Source organism: Myotis brandtii, unplaced genomic scaffold, assembly GCF_000412655.1.
Source record: "Myotis brandtii unplaced genomic scaffold, ASM41265v1 scaffold45, whole genome shotgun sequence".
Classification (NCBI taxonomy): domain Eukaryota; kingdom Metazoa; phylum Chordata; class Mammalia; order Chiroptera; family Vespertilionidae; genus Myotis; species Myotis brandtii.
Window position 1 is genome coordinate 5055363 of NW_005367209.1, and position 25612 is coordinate 5080974.

The window sequence follows — 25612 nt, forward strand, 5'->3', positions numbered from 1 at the left end:
GCGGGTCCGGGGGGTGGGCTGGGTTCCCCCCAGCCCGGGCCGGGCACTGCCTGCCGGGGAAACACCGGCCTGGACGTTGCCTTGGGTAAGTCGGTGGGTAGCATCTTTATTCGACTTTTATTGTTTGCTGCCACGTTTCCGCTGGGCTGGCTGGCTAGCGCTTAGTTCCTCTCGGGGGAAACATTGTGAAGTGTTTTCGATCTACCGGCATGCAGAGAGCATGGGACCCCGGAGTACACGGAGGACCGAGTTCCGGAGCGAGGACACAAAAATGCAGCGGCGGACCCGCACCCACCGCGGGTCCCGGCCCCCCGCCCCCCGCCACGCTCTTCATCGACCCCTGAGTCGCGGTGTTTTGACAGCCGCTTATTTTCTGCAGTTGCCCTAAGCACGAGGTCCAGGCCATGCTTGGATAATCCAGTTACTCCAAGAATCCCAAGTGCCGTGCTCTCCCAGGAAAAGGTTCCAGGAATAGACAGACTGCGGTGCCCTCGGCACAGTTTGAAGACGGCAGCTCTCTCTCCCCAACGCGCTCTCGTTTGCCCGATGAGATTGGGGAGAAAGCCTCCCTCCACGGGGTGCCTCCCTGGCCCCCGCGGCCCTGTTCCGGAGGAGGTCTGCCCTCAATGCGGCCCTGATTTGTAGAGAATTCTGTCACCTTGAGGCAGCTGTGGAGTCCGATGTGCCACCGGCAGAGGGGAGCTGATGGCCTCAGGCAGGATGTTTGGACCTGAGGATGTTTTTGTGTTGCTGTTTTTTCTTCCCTTTTTTTTTATGATGTCTTCTTTATCCTCGTCTTTCACCGTCCCCCTTTTTCTCCCCGGCTCCTGCCCTCTACTCCTCCCCTGCATGTTTCTCCATCTTGCTACATTTCTGACAGTTGTGACTTAGCTAAAAAGTAAATACCAGCTATCAGTACTTTTTCCAAACTCCTAATGTGCTGGCTACAGGTCACGCAATATAAACAGGTAGAACGGCACAAGGTCCTACCTGTTTTTTGGTTTGGAGAGGCCCTGGCCGGGTGGCTCAGTTGGTCACACGTGCTAAGGTTGCGGGTTTGATTCCCCAGTCAGGACACATTCAAAGAAGCAACCAAGAAAGGCATAAATAAGTGCGACAACAAACTGATGTTTGTTTCTCTCTTTCTAAAAAATTCTTTTAAAATTAATTTTAAAAAGAACTAGGGCGAGCCAGGATTCTAGACAAAATAAGACTTAGAAAAGTTGGACTTAAAGAAATAATGACCACATTGCCTTACCCGGTTTGGCTCGGTGGATAGAGCGTCAGCCTGCGGACTGAAGGGTCCCGGGTTCGATTCCGGTCAAGGGCATGTACCTTGGCTGTGGGCATATCCCCAGTAGGGGGTGTGCAGGAGGCAGCTGATCGATGTTTCTCTCTCATCGATGTTTCTAACTCTCTATCTCCCTCCCTTCCTCTCTGTAAAAAAAAAAATCAATAAAATATATTTTTAAAAAAAGAAATAAATAATGACCACAAAATAAATCTCACAGTGACAAAGTGAGTAAAACTTTATGTACAAAAAGTAGATTGATGAATCAAATTTCTGTGTTTAACTTAACCAAGAAAAATATATGAAGTATATATGAAAAGGAAAACGTTTCGAAAGACTTTACTGCATTGTTTAGAAAGTGATTAAGGCATTAACTTGGCTTAATGAAATCCAGAAATCCTTTCTTAATAAAAATTTCTTCATGTCTGCATACATTTTACTAAAACATTGACTCAAAGTATACTGTGGTCAGAGTAGTGGGATCATAATGGTCCTCCACCAAACAAAGAAATTAACTCAGGAAAATGTAGGCATTTCCTATAGTCCTTTCTTACAGTCAGTTATGATACTCAAAGCTGTTGGTGTCTAGGAAAGAGCAAAGAGAATCGGAAACAGCTTTTTCTTTGAAAAAAAAATTGGGGGAAAGGAAAACAGTGAGAGATGTTCTTTTTGGCGAGAGAAACATGTTTTAGCTAAAAATATGTCTTTAATTTAGCTCTAAGTTAAAATGTTCTTATACCTTGGTTTGCTTAAATCTCCTTTTTGTCCCCTAAGCTGGTAAACTAGTAAGGTCACATATTGGAATAGTTTCTTTGACTAAAAGAAGAGAGTAAAATTTATTTTGCTAGGTAGTGTAAACTCAAATATTTTAAAATATAAGTTGCAATGTCATATTTTGCTAGTTGCTTGAGTCTTTAAAAAATATTAAAGTAGTGTTAAATGCTACTCAAAATCTCAGATAAGAATGCTGTTTAATATTTATCTAAAAGCACGAAATGGAGGTTATATTAAAAAACCAAAAACCTTTGTCAGGAAGCAGTCTATAAAAGAGTGATAGGTGAGTTGATTAAATGATATATAAAATTACCTACACAGTCAGCTCATGTATGTAGCATTTTTCATCTTATTTTATGTATATTTGGAAGACCTCCCCTGTTCAAGGTTTTTTGTTTCTTTTTGTTTTGTTTTTAACGAAGAGGAAGTGTTACTGGGTGTGTAAATTTTGTGTTTTCACCACAGAACAGTATTTTACTTAGTCACCACTGTTTTTGTGATAGCTGGTGCTTGGGTGCTTCAGTCCTGCACCAGAATTTTGGCTTCTGTCCACGATCGAGTAAACTGCTGTAGCAGCAGCTCTCCCGGCTTTTATTGGTATGGTATTAAACTGGGGGATATGGGGTGGAAATTAAACAAAATTATACTACTTTTGGCAATATAAGTGGAAGATGATGCTTTGTTGACGTTTGGGGAAGTTTTGTGGGGTTATCTTTGTGCTTTTTTAGCTTTGTATAGTACATTTACTGCAGCTGTGTCCAGCCAAGTTACTATAGCCACTCTTACGAACAACCTTAAGAATAAGAGACTCAATTTTAATGACCAATTGATTTCCCTTTTGTTAAATTAAATTTAGATAATTTTCTCATTTAATGCAGTAGAAATTTAGAGATAATTTTTTATCAGTTGTTAAATTTAATGCATGGGAATAATTACATCTGATTTCCCTAAAATTGGTTAAAATAGTATTCACCTATTAATTGATCAATTTTGAATAACTATGTACTGTAATTATGTGGACAAGACTCTCCTTAGTTGAGAACTGTGGTAGTAAACACTGGGTGAAAGTATGTTATTGGTTGAGATTGAGGTTGGTTATTCAGCAATTTTGCTGAATAATGGAGCTTTTGCTATGTCTCAAAATTAATTCAGAAACATAAAATTTGAGCTTTTATGCTAGCCTTAAGGTTTTTGATATAAATTTAAATGGAAGATTGCAGTGCTTCAATAAGCCATTTTATTAATTAGAAAAGGAAATATTTGTACTCAGTGTTATATACTCAGATTCATATCAGATGTCATGTTAAAAGACAATATATATATGTTAATATATTTTCTTGATTTCAGAGAGGAAAGGAGAGGAAGAGAAAGATAGTAACATCAATGATGAGAGAACCATTGATTGGCTGCCTCCTGCACGCCCCCTACTGGGGATTGAGCCCACACCTTAGCATTTGCTCTTGATCCGAATTGAACCAGGGGGCCTTCAGTCTTCAGGCTGGTACTCTATCCACTGAGCCAAACCGGCTAGGGCAAAAGAGAACTATTAAGATTTTTGGATAATAATAGGCTATTTGGAGTGGTTAACAATTAAGGTATTTTTAGATTGAGGATATTTTTCAGTAGTGTTAGAACTGGATGTATGTGCTTTAAATAGATCATGTTTACTCTTAGAAAGTACTAGTAGATTAGTGTCCTGGTCCCCGGAACATGCAGGAGGCAACCAATTGATGTGTTTCTCTCTGTCTTTCCCTCTCTCTCCCACTCTCTCTCTCTAAAAAAAAAAAATTACTGGAAATATCCTCAGGTGAAGATTAACAACAACAACAAAAAAGGAAGTAGATTAGATATCTTAGAAACTATTTTGAGGAAGGACAGATTTTTCTCCAGTGCAGTCTTGGGTTTTCTAACTGAAGTGGTCAAGCTGCTAAATAGGAAAGTCTTTATCCAAGTATAACATGAAGCCACATTGATGGTCCTGTTTATATATATTCAACATTTACATTTTCTGATTGATGTAAATGGGATGATATATAGTTTATAGCTAACATTGAGCCTGGACTCTTTAAAAAAATTTTTTTGAACATTTATTTATTGATTTTTTTAAGAGAGAGAGATGCATTTGTTATTCCACTTATTTATATAGCATTCATTGGTTGATTCTTATATGTGCCCTGACTGGAGATCGAACCTGCAACCCTGGTGCTTTAGGACATTGCTCCAGCAAACTTAAGCCATACAGCCAGGGTGAGCCTCCACTCTTGATCCCCATAGCTGCCCCCTGTGGATACAAATTAATTAGAGATCAGGTTTCTCAATCTCAGCCCTGTTGATATTTGGAGTTGGACAGTTATGTGTGGAGAGCTGTTCTGTGTGCATTCTATGGTGTTTAGCAGCTCTCCTGGCCTCTACCCACTAGATGCCAGGAACATCTCCCCAGATTGATTGTGGCAACCATAAATGTCTCTCGACATTTGGAGGGCAAAATTGCCTCCAAGTGAGAACAGACTGATAGTTGCCAGGTGAGAGGGGAATTGGGGGGTGATGAAAGAAGTGAAGGGATGAAGAAGTACAAATTGGTAGTCACAAAACAGTCACAGGGGCAGCATAGGGAATGTAGTCAATAATATTGTGTTAACTATATATGGTGACAGGCAGGTACTAGATTTATCAGGGGGATTACTTCATAAGTTATATTAATGTCTAACCTCTAGACTGCACCTAAAATGAATATAATACTGAATGTTGGTTATAATTGAAAAATTTAAAAATAAGCTGTATATTCACTTCATAAAATTTTTTTTAAAAATGCCTCCAGTAAGAATCACTACTATAAATCTATCTGCCTTGTCTTAGAAGTGTAGTAGCAGTTATTTATTAAATGACCATTGCAGAGTAGTGCTTGTGTTCACAGGGAGCCAAGGGAGAACAAAGGGGAAATAGAAGAATGAATCACTATGAAAGGTTCTTTAGGACTTAGGTATATGCCCTGACTGGGAATCGAACCTGCAATCTTGTGGTGTGTGGGACAACACTCCAACCAACTGAGCCACCCGGCCAAGGCATGTTCTTTCTATATTTACATTCTATAACCTTCTTGAGAATTGACATTATATATTTAAAAAGAAACCTATTTCCTATCGTCCCTCAGGTACTTAAATTAGAGGATGGTAAACAGATTGATTTGGCTGGGGGAAATAGCAAAGAAGTGAAAATTCAGAGAGAGAAAATGTGGATAAGCGATTAAAGACATTAAAGGCTTAGGGGTTTAGATTTCTGTAAATAAAGTGATTCCAAGAATATGGAGATTTAGAAGCCAAAATACTGGTAGGAGAATTAGGGTTATGAATGAAGTTTAAACTTTTGAAAGAAAGGTATATATATATAATATATATATATATAATCAAATACAGGGTTTGGTAATAAATTGCAAAGTTGATACTCTAAATTTAAGTCTGCAGAACTGGACTTGATGGTCCTAAGGATAATAAAGAGAAAATCTGAAGAGTGACTTGTAGCGGAAGGTGTTTGGTTGTTTGTCATTAGTTACTAAGAAGCACATTCTCAAACTTGTTGCAGAACATGACTAGTTTGTTTCAGTGGGTGATATTTTGTTTTTTGGTTGTTTTCCTGTTACTGAAGTTAAAAATCTTTCTGTTAAGGTACAAATCCTCTCTTGAGCCTCTATTTTTCTCTATCGTTTTTTTCCTTTCACCATAACGTGGGCCTGTCCAGGAAAGATAGGTTGAGTTTAGAACAGCTGCTTATCAGAAGAGAAAGTATGTGACAAGAGAATCTGCATCCTTTAAAAAAAAGGGGGGGAGGGGGGAAAGGTCACATTTGTTTTGCAATTTTTATGGTCCATATATTCTTATGGAACAGGTCTGTAACATTAAGTCCCTAAAACTTGCTAGGTACTTCCTAAGTAATTCAGTCTCTATATAAGGTCTGTGGAGTCTTTTGCTCACAAGTTAAGATTCTTTTTTTTTTGCCATCCTAAAAATATTTATATTGAAGATTATAAAGCATGTATACTAACAAAATAGAAAAACATAATCAACTTTAAATGGTATACCTTAACAAAAATTTTTTTAGCTTAAATGGCCAAAATATTCCTTTATATTCACATCATAAATTTTATTGGACCAAGAAGCTGACAAGTTTGTTCAAAAGTGATAATGGACAGCATTTTTGTTTTTGTATAGCTGTCTAGAGCTAATATTTTCATATACTATAAATGACATCTTCTCTTTTTCTTCCTAGCACGACATCCTCAAATAAATCCATCAGAATGACACCTTCTCAGGTTACCTTTGAAATAAGAGGAACTCTGTTTCCAGGTATTGTAAATGAGCATTTTTCTTATCTGGTTAATCTTAAATATGGAGGTGTTGTTAGATGAAAATATCTTTATGGCTTGTCTGATACCAGAAATGTGCTTGGAGCATAGTAAACGCAGGGAAAAACAAACAAAAAAACTAATATTTTCCAAGAAAGCTGTGATTTTATTTAATTTTGCATATGACAAAGATAATTGGGCTATGATTTTTAAATAGCATAAAAATAAGGGAAATTTTGCTAGTGCAAGAAATTAGAAAAATACTTGGTTAAGATAACTTTGTTCCCAATTTATAAATTTTTATTTTTAGCTTTATTGTGTGTTTTTTTTTTGCTGTCTACTTAAGCAGTGTGAAATAATTTTTATGTAAGATAGCATGTCAAAACAGTATTGTACCTGGGTTATATACCTCCTTGTTTAATATACTCTGGCTATACTAGGCAGTTCCTCAAATCTGTTGCATTTCTTTTCTAGAACCATTGGTATTTTCTCAAAATTATTTCCTCTAGATCTGTGTTCTGCCCCACTTAACTCTCTTTACTGTAATCTCCCATACTTTCAACTAGATTAAGGTCCCTATTTATCCTTTAAAAAAGAAAAAATCAGGGAAGGTATAATAACCTAAGTTTATTATAAGAAATATGGTTACTTTAAAGGATATAAGTATTTCAAATATTTTGACATGAAATCTCTGTACTCAATCACCCTGTGCTTTACGCGTGTATTTAGAACTCTGAAAACTCCTGAATGACTCTCATACCTATAATTTTAGTTAGGTTTTATAGCCCAAGCTTACAAAATGCTCATGCAGGTGGCTAAACCAACTGTAATTCTAGTTTTTCCAGAGTAGTGCCTAAAGCTAGAAACCGAGCTATTATCAGAATGTGGAGGAATTTGTCTTGACCTTTATCATTTGGGTTCAGTTCATTATATTTTTCTTTATGAATTTTAATTATATTAATTCAGAAAGTGTTGATATAAGTCAAAGACTTCCGTGTGTTTATATCCAGGAAGGTGGTAGACTTTTTTAAAAATATATTTTTTTATTGATTTCTGAGAGAAAGGGAGAGGGAGAGAGAGAGATACATCAGTGATGAGAGAATCATTGATCAGCTGCCTCCTGCATGCCCCCTACTGGGGACTGAACCCGAAATCTGGGCATGTGCCTTGACCAGGAATCAAACTGTGACCTCCTGGTTCATAGGTCGATGCACAACCACTGAGCCACACCCGCCTTGCAGAAGGTTTAGACTTTTGCTAAATAAATGAAATTTAGCAAATATAGATAACTATATGTTGGTTTGTCTATTGATGAGAAGTGTTCTGATGACAGTCATTATTTTTATAAGGTGTACTAGATTTTTCAATGTCTTTTTTTTTTTTTTTTTAAGGATATTTATTGTTGTTACATTGCTTCTGTCCCACTGATAATTTTCTTGATCTTTAACTTGCTAATAGCTACTGTTTGAATTTCAGGAAATATAAATTATTATTTCTTTAGAATACTTGTATGCATTTAGCGATTGCCCCTTTAAATTGGAAGCTCCCTAGAGGGCAGGAACTATGGTTTGATTAGTCAGTCATCTTGGTGCTTTTTATTGGCTCAATAAATAGTTGAACAAATGAAGGAAAAGTTCATTCCTCCACATCCCTCTTTTTCTCTGGTTTTGGGTATGTAAAGGTGGGTCAAGTTAATAATGCAATGCTTGTGTAATACCTGAATCTAAACCCACGCTTCCAGTGGGGGTCCTCCATCTTTGCTAAAGGGTACTCTGCATCCGGTCAAACTAATACAACTGACTGATCTTTAAAACTAAAAGTGGGAACTTTTCTATTTATGCCACTGTAACTGGTGTTCTGTTTCTTTAGGAGAAGTTTTTGCTATATGTGGAAGCTGTGATGCTTTGGGAAACTGGAATCCTCAAAATGCTGTGGCTCTCCTTCCAGAGAATGAGACAGATGAAAGGTAAGCATCGAAATGTCAGGTTACAGAATAATTGCAATGTTCAGATTATAAATTGGGGGCTGTCTAAGATGGCTTGGTATGTTTTTCTTCTTTTAATTTTAATTTTTCTCAAAGTTATCACATGTATGTAGATGATAAAGAGTGAAATAGCTTTACAAAGTTTGCTGTGAGGAAAAAGTTCATGTTCCTCAATTTCTACCTCTCAGATAACCATTTTCAACTCTTAGTTGGTTTTTCTGGTACCACAACATCTTACCTAATAATAGACAAACATGTAAATTGACCATCCCTCCGCTACACTCACTAGCCAATCAGGAGAGTATGCAAATTAATCCAACAAAGATGGTGGTTAATTTGCATACATAGGCACGAAGCGGCGGAGCGAGACAGAAGGCTCCGGCTGGAGCAGCGAAGGCCTGGGTCCCGGGTGCCGGAGGAAAACCGGTGCCGGCAGCCAGGGGAAGGGAAGGCCTATTGCATGAATCTCTTCGTGCAACGGGCCTCTAGTTTCTAAATAATAGACTTATATTGCTATTTCTTTTCTTTTTGAACTTTTAGGCAGTATCTTTTGGTTTCTCAGTACATATTCTTGATAAAAGATTTAATTTTTGCTCTAAAGTAACTTTTTTTCAGATGTGTATAGTATTAACTAAAAGTAACAGAATGGAGCACATACTTGTTTAGATAGTTAAGCTAAGGTAATGAAATGAGTTCACTATGAACATTAAATACAGCACTAAACTTAGCATGGGTATATTGGTGCACTGGGCTGGGAAAGGTAGATCTGGGTGTCGGTTTCAGTTCTGCAGTTAACTGTGGTCTTGGGCACATCTAATATCTCTAGACCTCGGTTACCTCATTTACACAGTAAAGGGGTTAGGATAGAATCAGTGAATGTCAGCAAAGGTGGTGCTTCTCTACTTGGGAATATCTGGAAATGTTATGGGTTGTATGTGTGTGTGGGGGGGAGGTGGTAAGGAGAGATGATATTCTAAATAGTATATAAATACATGCAATACCCCTAGGGAGAAATACTAAATTTGGTGATTATGAAGCTCAAATTCTGTTTTCCTATGGAGCAGCACTACTAAAAGTGTGGCCTGTGGACCAGTGTTAGACAAAAACCTTTTAAAAAAAAAAAAAAATCAGTGCATGATGTGAGAAATATACACATTGAGAACAAGCATTTGGAAATGTTTATGGCAGTTTGACATGCTAGGGCATCCATGCATGTCACCATGGGCACACCTTGTTGAATGGGTACTGTTGCAGGACAGATTGGGTAAAACAAACGAGCAAACAAAAACTGGTCCTTCGAAGCAGATGGCTTGAGAAGCACTGATGGCAAAGCAAAGGAAAATAAAACAATACCCTAATGTAAGCAAAGAAAAAGAAAAACATAAAAAATATATAGAACACCCTTGTCACTATTTGTCATTAGTGTGCACATTTTCTCAGCCACAAGTAAAGTTCCATTGAGAAATGATATTGGAAGGAATGGGATGTTGAGTCCTTTCAAGTGACTATTTTCCCCTTGACTTTTCGGATCAGCCAGTTCTATGAAGTGAAACCTGTATTTTTCTGAACTGTTCCTAAAATACCCCTCTGCTCAGAACTTTTGAGCTTCCCTGTCACCTATCTTAAGTCCATTTCATTCAGCCTCATCAAAGTGATGTGAATAACATGAGGTAACACCTAACAACTTAACTTACGAGACCAGCTATTTTTCACATTGTTGGCATACACTGAAATATATTGATTCATATATGGCAGATAAACAGAGCTTCACAAGCAGAAAGGAAGTAGATAATACAAAGTTATACAAGAAGATAATAGAGAATAGGTGGCCTTCGCATCAAAGTGTTCTGTACCCCTTTTTCACAGTCTCTTAAGCCTCTTCATACCTACAGGCTTGTGGTGACAAGAGCTTTGTTGGTTTTTTTTTTTCTACTTACAGTTAATTTGAAGGTCTTGGTATTGTTTCTTAACAATGCAGAAAATGTGAGTCACTTTGGTTTTACTTGCTCTCCTTATAGATTTTGGGGAAGGATTTGAGGGCAATTCAAAATCATGCAGGTGCACTAAACCTTCTCACTTGCCTGGTTTATTTTTAATTTCATTAGGTTATGTTCATTCTTGCCCTCACTGAGCAGTGCCATTTCATTTTTAACTTTGCTCCATTTGCTTGGAGATCTAGAGTGAAAAAGACGAATTGCTTTGCTTTCCATCTCTTTTCTTTATTTAGTGGTTGTTAACCAGAGGTACACATTAAAATAACTTCTGAGGGCTTTTAAATTATACACCTGCCTAATCGTGACCGGTGTGGCTTAGTTGGTTGGCTATCGTCCTGTGCACCAAGAGGTTGCTAGATTGATTCCTGCTTAGGGCACATGTCTGGGTCTTGAGCTCTATCCCTGGTAGGGGGCATGCAGGAGGTAGCCAATCGATGTTTTACTCTCACATCTTCCTCTCTCTCTAAAAATCAATAAACTGTTCTTTAAAAAGATATATATATATATATATATTCCTAGGCCTTTTTCCTGGATTGAGAAATAATGTATTAGAGAGGGGCCCCAGTATATTTTTCAAAGCTTCCCACCAGTTATAGTGTGCACATCTGGGGCTAGTTTTATACACTCTAGCTTACTGTTTTATGGATGAAATAGTACTGGGAATTTGCCGCCACCCCCTCTCCCTTATTTTTTTTTTTGGTAGCAGAGATGGGAAATAAACTTCACCTTATAGTTGGTAGAGTTTGCTTGGAGTCCTGTGTTGAAAAATGATTCTGAGCCTATCAGGGAAATGTAATAGGGATACATATGCCAAGCATTTGCTCTCCTTGCTTTAGAGCCGTGATTCTCAACCAGTCATATATCCAGTGCCCTATGAAATTTTATCAAATTCCATATGATCAGGCTCTACCCCAGACCTATGAAAGCAGAGTCTCCCAGGAAAAAGTCAGGGTATGTGTATTTTTTAACTACCATATTTTTCTGATAGCTGAAGCTAAGACTATGGGTGACAGCTGGCTGTGGATATTTCTTAGGAACTACAATTGAGTCAGAGTGAGGATAATGCCTAAAGCCTATCTTGGCAGCCAGGTGGGGAGCAGTGCTAGCCATCTGGTGTCATGGAAGAACATTTGGAACTGCCGTTTATTCACTGAACTGTTCAGGTGGAATTAATGTTTGGGTAATGGTCTATGACAGTGGCTCTCAAACTTAAGTGTTTGTCATCAGAGTTACCAGTTAAATGATAGATTCTTGGCTGCCGCCCCCACCCCTCGACTTTCTAATTTAACAGGTTTAGGTGTGGCCTGAGAATTTGCATTTCTTTTCTTTTTTCTTTTTTTTTTTTAGAATTTGCATTTCTAATAAGCTCCTAGGTCAGTGATGGCGAACCTTTTGAGCTCGGCGTGTCAGCATTTTGAAAAACCCTAACTTAACTCTGGTGCGGTGTCACATATAGAAATTTTTTGATATTTGCAACCATAGTAAAACAAAGACATATTTTTGATATTTATTTATATTTAAATGCCATTTAACAAAGAAAAATCAACCAAAAAAATGAGTTTGCATGTCACCTCTGACACGTGTGTCATAGGTTCGCCATCACTGTCCTAGGTGATACTGACCATCCTTGGAGCCACACTTTGGATACCGCTGGTCTGTGGTTTGAAGCTAATAACCACTTCTAATCATGAATTGTAGTGAATTTTAGAATAGCATAGTTCAAAGGAGGACATTGGGTTGAAACAAGTAAGATACAAATACTGATTGCTTGGCTAGGAGAATAGCCAGAGTCTGGGCAGGACAGTTAGAACAAGGGACAATTGGGAACATGAGTTGCTGGCCTTGGCCCCAAAGCCTCTTAGCAGCTATGTAACATCTCTAGCTAGGAAAGCCTGACTCTAGTTTCCACCTCTGCACTACTTTCTTTTTCTGTTTAATACTTCTCCTGGCTCTTTGTATGGCTGGTTTCTTCCCATCATTTAGGTCTCAGCTAAGACAGTTCTTCCTCATTGAGACCTCCCATCCAAAAGCCTCTTCCAGCACTTCCTGTCACATCAGAAAGTTCAAATAGCTCTTAGAGTGTATGTTGCCGGGTTGTTTACCCACACAAGAAAGCAATCTTCTTGAAGATGGGGCTCTTTCTGCCTCATTCATCAATGTGTTTCCAGTGCTTGGTACAGATTAGGCCTGGAGTAAATTTTGTGCAGGAATAAATAAGTGGTTTGGGTCACAGACCTTATTTGAGGGGTTTTATGAATTATGCAATCTTTATGCATTTTAGTTTGGTATTGATGTAGCTGTTTTAATTTTTTTTTTTCCCCTCACAGCATGTTTTGGAAAGCAACCATTGTACTCAGTAGAGGAGAATCAGTTCAGTATCGCTACTTCAAAGGGTGCTTTTTAGAACCAAAGGTATGTTTTCTTCACCTAGTTTCCAGTTTCTTTAGCAGACTTCTTTCAAAAGCAACTAATTTAAGTTTGGAAACATTAAAAGTAAAACGAGTTTGTATTGATCAAATAAAGAAAATAGAACTCTAGATTAATAACATTTTAGTACAAAAAGCAAGGAAGTAGCCACTTCAGAGACAGCTGATGTCTGTAATGGAATTTTTAAAAGACTAATAGTAAGTATGTTGCAGTATTGTTATCATGATATAGGTTTTAATGATAAATAAATATTCTTGATAGGTAGGTATGTATTTTCGGTAACTTTTGTAAACTAATTAGTAACCAGTTACAAGGTTTTTCTTTTTGTTTTGTTTTTTAATCGTGAAGTGGTATAAGTACATTTAGAGGAGTATGTAGCCAGCTTTTAGTGAATAATTATTTTTAAAAATTATTTCACAGCAGCTGTCTCTTAGTGGCTGCATTGTTTAACTTCTTTAAAAACTGAAGTAATTTCTCTTAGATTTTTTCAACAATGGTTTTGACAGACCAAGATCTTTCCTGAATGCCTTTGGAGTCTATTGAATCTAAATCTGCTTGCTCAAAATGATTTATTATTTTGGGAGTGTTTTTGTATTTAGAAAAAAAAAGTTGATTCTTTTCCTCTTTTTAAAAGATACTCATTTGCTGAAAGGATTCTTTTCCTTCAGAGTTTTACCTTTGAGCACACTTGGGCTGCATGTGAACAAGGGCTTAGGCAGGAGCCTAGGACACAAAAAATGGATTAGAACTTTTAAGAAAATTTCTTCCCCTTTAGGGTCATTGAATACTTGTAACATATGAAAAATGCAAGCAGCCACTGTTACCTCATTCTCTTAGCCACCATTATAAAAAAAGAAAACTGACAAACCCACTTCTGCTGTCTTTTGCACCTATTACGTTTATTCCGAGAATATATTGTAAATACTCAGTAATTAAACTTAAATTACATTATGGTTAATCATTTTGTTGGCTTATCTTGACAATAGTCTCACTTTATGACTTAAAAAAAGAACATTTCTTAGTATAGGGATTATGCATCATGGCATAATTGTTCAGTACATATTGAACAATTATGCATAGACACATAGATCCACAGCACTCATGATGTTGAAAGCTTATTTGTGGATTCTGGTATGTGAAATTTGTAACATGTGAAATCAACTAAATTTTACTTAAAGGGGCATTTGGACCAGAAAAATCATAATGAATCTTTTGGGCATAGTTTTCTAAAGTAAGACTGTTGTCAACACAGGTTAAAATAAGCCAATCTACAGTATTTCCCCTCTTCATTGAAAATGTAACCAAAAGCAGCAAATCAGTCCAAAATGCCTTTGAAAAAAATTGGCAAGAAGTCTGCTTACAGTAAGAAACAAGTTTTTCCCCTTGTAATACTTGCAAAAGTTTACAGTATGTGTTGGTGAGTGTGTTTCTTTAAGTAGGTGCTCTGTATCGTGTACACATGTACCGTGTGATGCAGGGGCTGCCATGGTAAGTATGTTTTTCATGGAATAGAGTAAATACCTACATAAAATCCCATGCATATGGCTAGAGGGTTTTCCCCCCCCCACATGCAAACTTAAAGGGACACTTTTTTTGTAAGTTGGTGGCGCTTTTTAAATGAAACTTAATTTTTAGTAAAAGTAATTATGAAACTGTCTCAATTGTGCATTGTCAAATGATAAAACTAATGTGCAAGGAATCTTAAAATCATGCAATGATGTAAATCATTGGAATATATATGTTATAAATATAAAGAATAATAGGAAACCAAAGTAATTATGAAAGCATTAAAAAGCTGAAATGGGTAATAAGATTAATTTTACTGGTCAAAGTTTTAGAAGGTGATCTAAAGCAGTTGTAGAGCCTAAGCTAAAAACCTTGTGATCTTGTCACTTGACCTTTAGACTTTAGCTTCCTCATCTTTTAAATGAAGGGTTTGAACTATAAATTTCTTAGGTCCATTGCTACTATTTTATTGTAAATAATGTAAAATTTTACCATTCATATTCTCTTATATTTTGCTCCTTCTGGCATATTCCTTTTAGTTTAGAAGTTGAGTCTGGCAGTCCTTTTTCTCTTAATTTTTCATAGCTACGTGTTCTCTTATACTTTGTAGAATTAGAATAAGGTTAATATGTTGAATTTTAAGATAATTTTATTGGTGACCAATCAAAATACTAAGTTATATAAACATAGAAATCAAAGGTAGTAGATATTCCTGGAATGAAAACATTGGTATGAGCCTGCATAGTCCATTAATTTCACATTCTCACCAAAGTAATTTTTGAGTTAACATGCAATTTAAACATTTCTTTAACCCATGTCCACCCCTTCTTTCTTGTGGCTAGAATTAGGGTAGTTACCTTATACAGAAGTGTTAGCCAATTTTTAATTATATTGTCTTTGAACTGCTTCCTTCATCTCAGTGTACGTAGCTCTTTATTTTGCAGTAACATTCTGTTTCCAATTTTTATAGGTGCTAACATTCACTTATAATTAGATTCATTGTAAACTTTTATTTTATTCTTAATTTCTCTTGATTTTCATTTAGAATAGCCCAGGGTTATTTTGGCTTCTTTTTACAATGGTTTCTTTTTTTATTATTAAATATATTTTTATTGATTTTTAAAATATATATATTTTTATTGATTTAACAGTCATCCAGAGGGAGAGAGAAACATCAATGATGAGAGAGAATCACTGATCGGCTCCTGTGCCCCCCACTCGGGATCGAGCCCACAACCTGGGCATGTGCCCTTGACCAGAATCGAACCTGGGACCCTTCAGTCCGCAGGCTGATACTCCATCCACTGAGTCAAACCGATCAGGGCTGTTTTTATTGATTTTTTATTTATTTTTATTTTTTTAGAGAGAGGAAGGGAGAAGGATAGAGAACTAGAAAAACATCAATGATCGGCTGCCTCCTGCACACCCCCTATAGGGGATCGAGCCTGCAGCCCTGGGCATGGGTCAACCCCTGGCATGGGTCAGTGCTCAACCAGAGCTACACTGGCTGGGCTGTTTTGTAGTTTTAAGTGTATATATCTTACACATTTGAATTAAATATATTCCTAAATATTTTTATTTTATTTTTTGATGCTATTGTAAATGGATGGTGTTCTTTTAATTTCAATTTATTTATTGTCAGTGGTTTATTAAATATAATGAAATTCTAAATGCTAAATACCCTCAGCTATTAACTTCATATTTGAACTATCGTATAGAGATATCTATCCACCTGCCTTTGCTGTACTCCTTCCTAGGTGACCATTTTCCTTAATGGTCTTATTAAAAATAGTGATGCTTAAGTAACTATGGTCTGGCCTCAGACAGCATAGATAAAAATTCTTCAGAGATCCTTTTACATGCACATTTTCCCCAAAATAGTGGAAGAAAACAATTAGTAAATATTAAAAGTGCACATTTACATTTTTCATGATAGTTAGAAGCAGTGCTATTACATGAGTATTTGATAATTTGTTTGGTGGTTTGTTAAAACAAAAATTTCAGTCTACATATTGGATAATATTTTAAATTTCTCTCAGTGCTTGATGTAGCTTAGTGATGTCAATAATTGTTTGAGAAGCAATCAGTAAGACTTTTGTGTGTATGTGGAAACATAGTTTTAGGGTGTCTTTTTTGTTGTTTTGTTTTATTGTTTTGTGTGTTTTTTTGTTGTTGTTGTTAGTATGCATGCTTGAAAACATTCTAGCAATCATCTGATTTAATATATACTAAATTGTAAAATAACTCCACCAGTACTGCTAATGGAATACTGTCCTGGACTGATACTGTTCCTTTTTTTCTCCAAAGATACACCTTCCACTTAACTCCAAAATGCTTAAAATTGTAACAGCCTTTTACAGAATGGAGCTGTTCTTTTCTTTTATTTATTATATTTTATTGATTTCAGAGAGGAAGGGAGAGCTGTTCTTTTTTTTCTAAGATCTTGATTGTTTTTTCATGGAATAGAGCCTTAAAAAGGATTGCATGTTTTGGAGTCACTATTGAGATTTTTAATATGTCAATGCTCAGTTTTTTTAAAAAAAATTTAAAAGAACTTCAGTAAGCTAAAATTTAAGATGACCTTCTAAAGTTTAATAAATTAGTTATAACAATTTTGGAAATTCATGGTATTTTAAAACTTGGGTGTTTTTTTTTTTTTCCAATATTATAACACTTTGTGTGCCAAACAACACAGATTTGTAGTGTGAATGCTAGTAGACACAATTGTAAGTCATCTGTTGAATTGGCCCTTTGGATTACTCAAATACTCCATTCTGTTCAAGCCCAAATTGTTGTATGCTGTAACTAAAACATATGAGGATGGAGTTAATTAAAATTACTACTAAAACATATACCCTATCAAATACTTAATCAACAGGGCTATTCTTATGTGCATGGTAAAGTTCCCCTGACAAATCAAATTAAAACAAAAACGTCTTTTTTTCCCTCTACCCACTTTATTTTTATTTTTCTGGATTTCAGAGAGGAAGGGAAAGGGAGAGAGAGATAGAAACATCAATGATGAGAGAGAATCATTGATCAGCTGCATCCTGCATGCCCCAAACTGGGGTTTGAGCCTGCAACCTGGGCATGTGCCCTTGACCAGTAATTGAACCCAGGACCTTTCAGTCCTCAGGCCAATGCTCTCCACTGAGCCAAACCAGCTAGGGCTCCTCTACCCACTTTTTAATCCTTGCTGAGACTTAATATATACATGGCACCCTTTAAGTTACCTTTGATTAGTAACTTCTATAAGATTGTAAACCTATACCCTCTTTTAGTGAAGAAGGTTTTTTTTTCCTTTGGGTAGCGTATGTTGGAAACATGGGAAGAATAGGTTAGTTTTCTCTGGCTGCTTATTATTGCTAAGAAACATGATTCCTATTTTTAATGTACGCAATTTGCATCTCTTGAAGATTAGAAAGTTTGATGTTTAAAAAAACTGGAAAACTGTAACAGGAAAAAGTTATAGTAAAAAAAAAATCTAGGAAATGTAGGATTAAATACATCTCCTTTTAGTTTTTAAGGAAGTTAAATTCGTACTTTAAGATGAGCAGTTTTCACATTTACCTTTTTAAAAACATCTACCCAGTCTACCAATTCATAAGTAAACTTTATAACAAGAAGGTATTTGTCAAGAGAACATAAGCATTTTTCGTATTACCCTAGGATAAGTGATTTGAATGAGGATCTAGTGCTATTTTAGTTTTCAAATTCCAAAAGTTTGCAAGTTTAAAAAAGATTTTTAAACTTTATTTTTTAAAAATATTTTTATTGTTTATTTTATTTATTTTTTATTATTATTTAAAAATATTTTTATTGATTTCAGCAGAGAGGAAGGGAGAGGGATAGAACGTTAGAAACATCTATGAGAGAGAAACACTGATTAGTTGCCTCCTGCATGCCCCCTACAGTGGATCGAGCCTGCAACCAACATACATGCCCTTGACTAGATGATCATTGGTTGGCTGCTTCCTGCACGCCCCCAACTGGGGATTGAACCTGCAACCCTGGCATGTGCCCTTGACCAGAATCAAACCTGGGAGTCTTCAGTCTGCAGACCGATGCTCTATCCACTGAGCCAAACAGGCTAGGGCAAAAATACATTTTTATTGATTTCGGAGAGGGAGAGCGAAACATCAAAGATGAGAGAGAATCATTGATTGACTGCCTCCTGCACACCACCTACTGGGAATCGAGTTTGCATCCTGGGCATGTGCCCTGACTGGGAATCAAACAGTGACTTCCTGGTTCATAGGTCGATGCTCAACTACTGAGCCATACCAGCCAGGCTCTCTGGTTATTTTAAGTGGCAGAATTATCTCTTGTGTTTAATTACCTAATGTGCCTAATCTGTTACTTATTTGTTATCACTTGGCGACTTTTTAAAAAATATCAACATTGAAATCCTATAACGTGTTATAGGAGAGTATTTAATGCCATCTAAAGATGTATAATATATAGAGAGAAGCTTACATGTTTTAGGCTTTTTAATAGTATGTTTAGATATGCCTAGAAAAGGGCTTAAGGATTATGTATGAAAATGTTGATAATAATTAACCCTAAGTGGTGTGATAATGGGTGACTTTTTTTTTCCTTTTTGCATCCCTGTATTTTACTACATTTTTTCAGAAGACATGAAGGTTACAGTCAAAATTTGCTTTTAAAATATGTATTTAAGGGTTTCATTTTGACACATAAGTTTAATTAGTCATTTAAAAAGTAATTAAAGGATAATTAGGAAGCATTTAATACTTCAGTCTCTTATATGTCGGAAATCTTTGTTGGTAGGTTCATTCTTGTTTTAAAAATTGTGTAGATGTTATTGACATAAAGTTTTATTTTCTTAGTAAAAGAACTTGATAATAGGGAACAATATTAGGAGTTATCACACTATGAATTTAGAAACTCAAAGGCATAAAAAAGTAAAACTGGATGTTAGTTTCACTTTTATCAAATTTGTTCTTCAAATTTACCCGTGTGTGTCTCCTTTCTTTTAGGGTTTCCTGTGCTCTTTAGAAACATTGGTTACTGTGATAGGAGAAATCTGATGTTCTTCCTGTTATCTACTTACTATTCTTAAATGTATATAGTAAAGAACTGTATTATGTCCTCACATTTCTTGAGTAACTTGTGATAGTTGGTCTTGAAGTACTTGTTTCTACTATTCCTATGGTCATAGAGTTTAGGCTTTATCCAAACACCTTAAGAGTTACTTAAGATGAGATGCTTTACCCAGTAACACACCCCATTGACTGGCTGATATACCAAACATAAACTATATTTATGGTTAACTTTAACTTAGAACAGAATATCAGTTAAAAATTAAAATTTCTTTGGAAAAAATCGAGTATTGTAGGCAGATTTAAGAATGAGTTTTATGTACCAGTTCATCCCATTTTTCTTTGTTTACTCTCTCATCCCCATTTTCTTGCAGCACTCATCATGATTTGTGACCTAGTACATTCCTGATTAGGGGCGTATAATATTGATAATTAACAGGATGAATCTTTTGGTTTCATATGTAGTATTAATTTAGGCCACAAACATCTAATGGAGTCATGGGTAGAATATAAGATATAAGAAATTATTGCAGACATTTAACTTTTAAATTGCAGACTATCGGTGGTCCATGTCAAGTCATAGTTCACAAGTGGGAGACTCATCTACAACCACGATCAATAACCCCTTTAGGTATGGGCATTAACTGCATCTGTTTGAGGCATATGCATAAGTTACTAATATGCTGCACAATGGCTTAGTGGGATTTAATAAATTTTTATTCTAAAGTTTAAGGTCAATTTTCACTTAGCATATCATGAATCTTACTTTCAAAACTAAATAGTTCTTAATTGCCTTTCTCTATAAACTATTAGAAATGCTTAATTATTTTTATTTTGAAGGGTTAGATTAATTTATTGTAGACTTTTTATTTGGAGTAGTGACAAAGTTTACAAAGTAACATTCTTTGCTGAGCGTCCATGGCTTTATTGATTACTTGCTCAGATAATTTAGAGAATTTCTTTTTCTTTTAGAGAAAGAGGAAAGGAGAGAGAGAAGGAAAGAGAGAAATTGATTTATTGTTCCACTTATTTATGCATTCATTGGTTGATTCTTGTACCTGCCCTGACTAGGGATCAAACCCAAAACCTTGGGATATCAAGATGATGCTCTAACCAACTGAGCTACCCAGCCAGGGCAAAAACAAAGGTTCTTACATTTTTAACTTTAGTGAGAATAGAGCAAGTTATTCTATTTATTCTGGTTTTTTATTTTTAAATAGTAAATACTTGAATAAATTTGTATGAATAAATTCAAATTTCTTGGTTGTAGCAGACATATTTTCCTCCTTATTTACTTAAGTACCTTGCTGGCTATGTTAAAATTGATATTCAGATCAATTTATAAAAAACATTATTCCGTTTTCTTATTATGCCTAAAAAGGCATTTCTCTTCATACAAGTATTTTTTTAATTTCCTTTTCCATACTAAGATTAAAACTTGAAGTTTATTTCACATACATTAAATTATCGATTCATCTTTAAATTGACTCATTGCTGAGAAATGCATCTTTCAGTGTCTAAGGAAAATTAGAATGTAAAGATAATAATTGGCTTTCTAGTTACCAGCTTAGAAAGTAGTGAGAGATTCTGCTTTACCCTATAGTAGACAGGTTTTGTTTAAACAGCTATCTCATTCCATCCTCTTTATTGAATTTTCTTTTTATATGTTTTAATACATTTTTGATATTATATTTAGGATTTTTCTGATAGCATATTTCAGAATTATAATAGTTCTATACTGAGGTTGGAAATTATTAGGTATGAGTAGTTTAAAATAATTTGCCTTTTGAAGCATCTTGCAGTTAAATATATTTTATTATTGTGAGAAGTGGGATGATTATGTTTCTGATCTTTTAAAAAGAAATTTATATCTGAAAAATAGATGCTCTAAACTTAAGAGCTCCATGAAATCTGTCAGAGAATCTTCCTTGGGAACTATCACATTAATTTTGACAAATATTTCAGACCTATGTGTAAAGTAAACAGGAAAGGAAAGAGCAGGGAATTAGTATGTTATTCAGAAGGTGGGGCTTAGTAGCTTATCTATTTAGTTTAAATTTCTGTTAGAAGGGCATGTGCTAGAACTTACTCTTTTGATAGTTCCTCACAGCTCTGAGTATACAGGTAAGTTTACGCTGTTTGTAAAGCTTTTAGTTGGCTATTGAGAATAGTGGAGATTTGAGGAGAATTACATTTTAGATTAGTTCAGAAAATGCATTACATAAGAATAAGCATTTTAATTGTGCCAAAACCTTTGGTTTGAAAAATGAACCAGGAGATACTGTTGTCCAGCAATCTGTCAGGCTCACAAATTGTGGGTGAAGTTTGTCCCAGTGCCTCTAGAGCACCATCTGAGGAGTCCTCTTTCTCTTCCTTGTAACATCTGAATAATCACTGAGTATGTAAGAACTGATTGTTTGATAGCCTTCTTAAAAGGGAATTCTTTATTGAGGGCTACAATAAATATGCTTATTCACTTTGGGCTGCTTTAAAATTTTAGATTTCATATTTTTAAAAATGCTTAAGGTGGGTAATCTCTCAGTTGTCCATATACATTGTGAATTTTAACTAGGTTTTCTATTTTCCTTCAATTCTAGAAAGTGAAATTATTATTGACGATGGACAATTTGGAATCCACAGTAAGTGAGACTGAGCTTTAAAAATTGTTACTAATATGGTTGAGATGTTATATAACATTCATTAGAAACAGATATAGGGAAATATGACAGAGTATGATATTGGAAATAGAGGCTAAATCTAAGAAACAAATGCCATTCTCTTAAATAATTGTTTCCACTACAAGTGGGGCAAAAGGTTTACAGTTGTGAGTACGCAAAACACAGAGTTTATTCTTAAATTATTACTAGAGGCCCAGTGCACAAAATTCATGCATGGGAGGGGGGTCCCTTGGGGGATGTCCGACTGCCTCTCGCAATCCAGGACCAGTGGCGCCTAACTGCTCGCCTGCTTGCCTGCCTGATTGCCCCTAACCCCTCTCCCTGCCTGCCTGATCGCCCCTAACCACCTCTGCCTGCCTGCCTGATCGCCCATAACTGCTCCCCTGCTGGCCTGATCACCCCTAACCGCCTCTGCCTCGCCCTGCACCCGGGACCCAGGATTCCCTCCTCCGGCCGGTCACAGGCACCCGGGACCCGGCCAGCTTTGCCCGGGCGGGCCGCAGCCACAGGGGACTGTGGGCAGGCGGCTTCGCCCGGGCTGCAGCTGCAGGTGCCCAGGACCACGGAGGGGGTGGCTTATCCCTCTCCCAGGCCACAGCCTGGCTGGTCCCCATTCCTCTCTCACAAGCTCATTTGTGCCTGGCTGGTCCCCATTCCTCTCTCGTGAGCTCATTTGTGCCTTGCCGGCCCCCATTCCTTTCTCCCCAGAGTTAAGTGTCTGAGCTGTGATGGCGTGAGGGCGTGGTGACCATTTGCATATTAGCTCTTCATTCTATAGGATTTATTAACTAGTGTCCCGGTGCACAGATTCATGCACATTGAAAGGAAATTAATTAGGTAGGGGTAGGGGCAGGAAGCCAGAAGCCGGAAGCCGGAGCTGACATGGCGTGATCTGGCAGCACTGTGGCCACCATAGAGCAAGTCAGGGAGTGGTGTCATTGCATCGGGCTCTGGAGTCAGAGGGACTGCGCTTCCTGCACGTCACTGTGGGCTCCCTGCTCGCTGCCTACGCCTGGTACATGGTCTTCAGCTAGTACATGGTCTTCGGCTGCATTCTCCTGTTGGCAGTCTTTCAGAAGCTTTCTGCCCGCCTGAGGGCCTCCAGGCAGAGGCAGCTGGACAGGGCGGCAGCTGGTGTGGAACCTGATGATGTGAGACGACAGGAGGCTTTAGCAGCTGTTCGCCTGAAAATGCAGGAAGAATTAAGTGCCCAAGTGGAAAGGCACAAGGAGAAACTATGACAGCTTGAGGAAGAGAAAAGGGGAAGGAAGATTGAAATGTGGGGCTGCATGCAAGAGGGGAAATGCTACAGAGGCCATGCCAGGAAGAAGACAGCCCAGGGGCTTCTACTTCATCCAGCTTCCCCACAAACAGCAAGCAAGCGACAGAAAGAAGCCTCTATGCGTGGGTAGTTATAACCCTTTGTCTGGGGGAGAAGAGGGAGCCTGCGCCTGGAGACCTGGACATAGAGGCCCATCGTCTGGCAGATGAGGCTAAGAAGCCTTGCCCAGTGTCACTCGCACTTGCCTCTCCAGGGGACCCGGTCAGGGCCGGGCCCAGGGACAATAGCACTGAAAGGCAGTGGAGTAGGCCTCAGTCCCACAGTGGCCACGAACCCGCCTCCTAGCTTCAGGGGTCAGCTCTATGAGGAGAAGGAGCCTGGGGCGAGGAGGCGACGATCACAGCCCGGGTTCCTGCCCATTGGCCCAGGGTTTGCAGCGGGAGCAGCTGCTCATCCCAGTCAGCTGAGCGGCACTCCCACTGGGGTAGCGCACTGACCACCAGAGGGCAGCTCCTGCATTGAGCATCTGCCCCCTGGTGGTCAGGGCACGTTATAGTGACTGGTCGACTAGTCGTTCTGGTCGTTCCGCTGTTAGTCACTGGGCTTTTATTATATAGGATTATTGTATTTTTTATACAAACTATAAACCTACTTTTGCTCCACCATGTATAATTCTTTTTTTAAAATATATTTTTATTGATTTCAGAGAGTAAGGGAGAATTAGAAACATCAATGATGAGAGAAAACTATTGATTGGCTGCCTCTTTATGCCCCCCCCCCCCATTGGGGATCAAGTGAAAACGGGAATTAAATGCCTTGACTGGGAATCAAACCATGAACTCCTAGTTCATAGATTGATGCTCAACTACTGAGCCCAGTGGCTGGGCCCCTGTATAATTCTTATGCTTTAAGTTTTTTGACAGATGATTTCAGTTATATGAGTTAGTAATAACATCACTTTTTAACACTACAGACAGTCCTCGGGTTACTTCGGACTCGATGTATGTCGTTTCATGGTTACGTCACCATCTCCCATTTATTTATTTAAAAAAAAAGTTCCGCTGAAACCGGTTTGGCTCAGTGGATAGAGCGTCGGCCTGCGGACTGAAAGGTCCCAGGTTCGATTCCGGTCAAGGGCATGTACCTGGGTTGCGGGCACCTCCCCAGTGGGAGATGTGCAGGAGACAGCTGATCGATGTTTCTCTCTCATCGATGTTTCTAACTCTCTATCTCTCTCCCTTCCTCTCTGTAAAAAAGTCAATAAAATATATTTAATAATAAAAAAAAAGTTCCATTTTGACGCATGTACATAAGTGCTTTATGTTTTTTATTATTTATTTGCCACAAGTAAAGGTCAGGAATTGTTATCTTTCTTTTAAATTTTTTTTTACTGTTTCACTTCATTACTGCTGTGTATGTGCTCCATGTAAGTGACGTGGGTGACTATGTAGGTGAGTTCCGACTTACGGGCCATAAGAACAGATCTCGGACATAACCCCAGGACCTGCTGTATTATGTTTGAAAATGATATTATCAGTTCTAAACATTTAAGATATGAAATGTTACTCTTAAGCTAATTTGTGCATTATGTATGTATATATGTGCATTTATGGTAAAATCCAGATTAAGCAGAATATTCTAGTAATTCTGACTTAGTCTTTAACATTTAATTAGCACATTAGAAATCCTTTTACCTCTGAATATGTTGAAAATGTTATTCATTTGTATACTTCTGCTTCAGTAAACACTTTGAGAATTCAAGTTTTCAGGGACTTGAATTCTTACAATGTGTCAGCATTATGCTAAATTGCATTTTTATTTTATTATTTTTCCTTAAATGCAGTTGATTGCGTTTTCATTTTTAAATACTTTACTGTGTAAAGGAGTGGGCAGAATGTGTGCTTTTGCTGACTGAACCAGAGATAAATTGCTGATAACCAGTTGCTTTCCTATTCAGAACAGGAAGGAACAGGTTTGAATGTTTTGGTTGTGGTTTAACAGGGACATGTGTTTATACACTTTAGAAATGTACATGCTTTGGCAGTGTTTGGATAGGAATTTGGATTTTATTTGTGGCTATTTGTGTTATATCATCAGGTAGTCTAAAATACTTGAATAGCTTTAGTGTTTTATAGTCTTGTCCTCTTTATTTAGAAAAGATGGTATTTTTTAAATATATATATTTTAATATATTTTTATTGATTTCAGAGAGGAAGGGAGAGGGAGAGAGAGATAGAAACATCAATGATGAGAGAGAATCATTGATCGGCTCCC

General features: G+C 37.3%; 2 protein-coding genes across 6 annotated transcripts in view; both read left to right on the plus strand.

Annotated features, from left to right (window-relative positions):
- Positions 1-1084: 1084 nt before the first annotated feature.
- Positions 1085-25612, plus strand: part of GPCPD1 (glycerophosphocholine phosphodiesterase 1) — a 58707-nt gene continuing 34179 nt past the window's right edge. For 2 of the 5 annotated variants that reach the window (XR_001363791.1, XM_014546485.1), the window contains exons 1-5: positions 6329-6405; positions 8274-8370; positions 12710-12794; positions 19934-20009; positions 21976-22017. Coding sequence is in view for 4 of the 5 variants with exons in the window: in XM_014546485.1 (XP_014401971.1) it covers positions 6357-6405; positions 8274-8370; positions 12710-12794; positions 19934-20009; positions 21976-22017 (349 nt within the window). In the remaining variant the exon portion in view is untranslated. Of the gene's footprint in view, positions 1108-2565; positions 2663-6328; positions 6406-8273; positions 8371-12709; positions 12795-14248; positions 14298-19933; positions 20010-21975; positions 22018-25612 lie in introns of those variants that run through there. The other 3 variants (XM_014546483.1, XM_005874668.2, XM_014546484.1) reach the window with 3 other exon arrangements.
- On the plus strand, positions 22938-23673 carry VIMP (VCP-interacting membrane selenoprotein; the record flags this gene model as incomplete). Its single annotated transcript, XM_014546521.1, is given in 3 exon segments — positions 22938-23373; positions 23376-23419; positions 23422-23673. Coding segments are annotated over 3 exon segments (606 nt in total), but the record flags the coding sequence as incomplete, so codon positions are not given.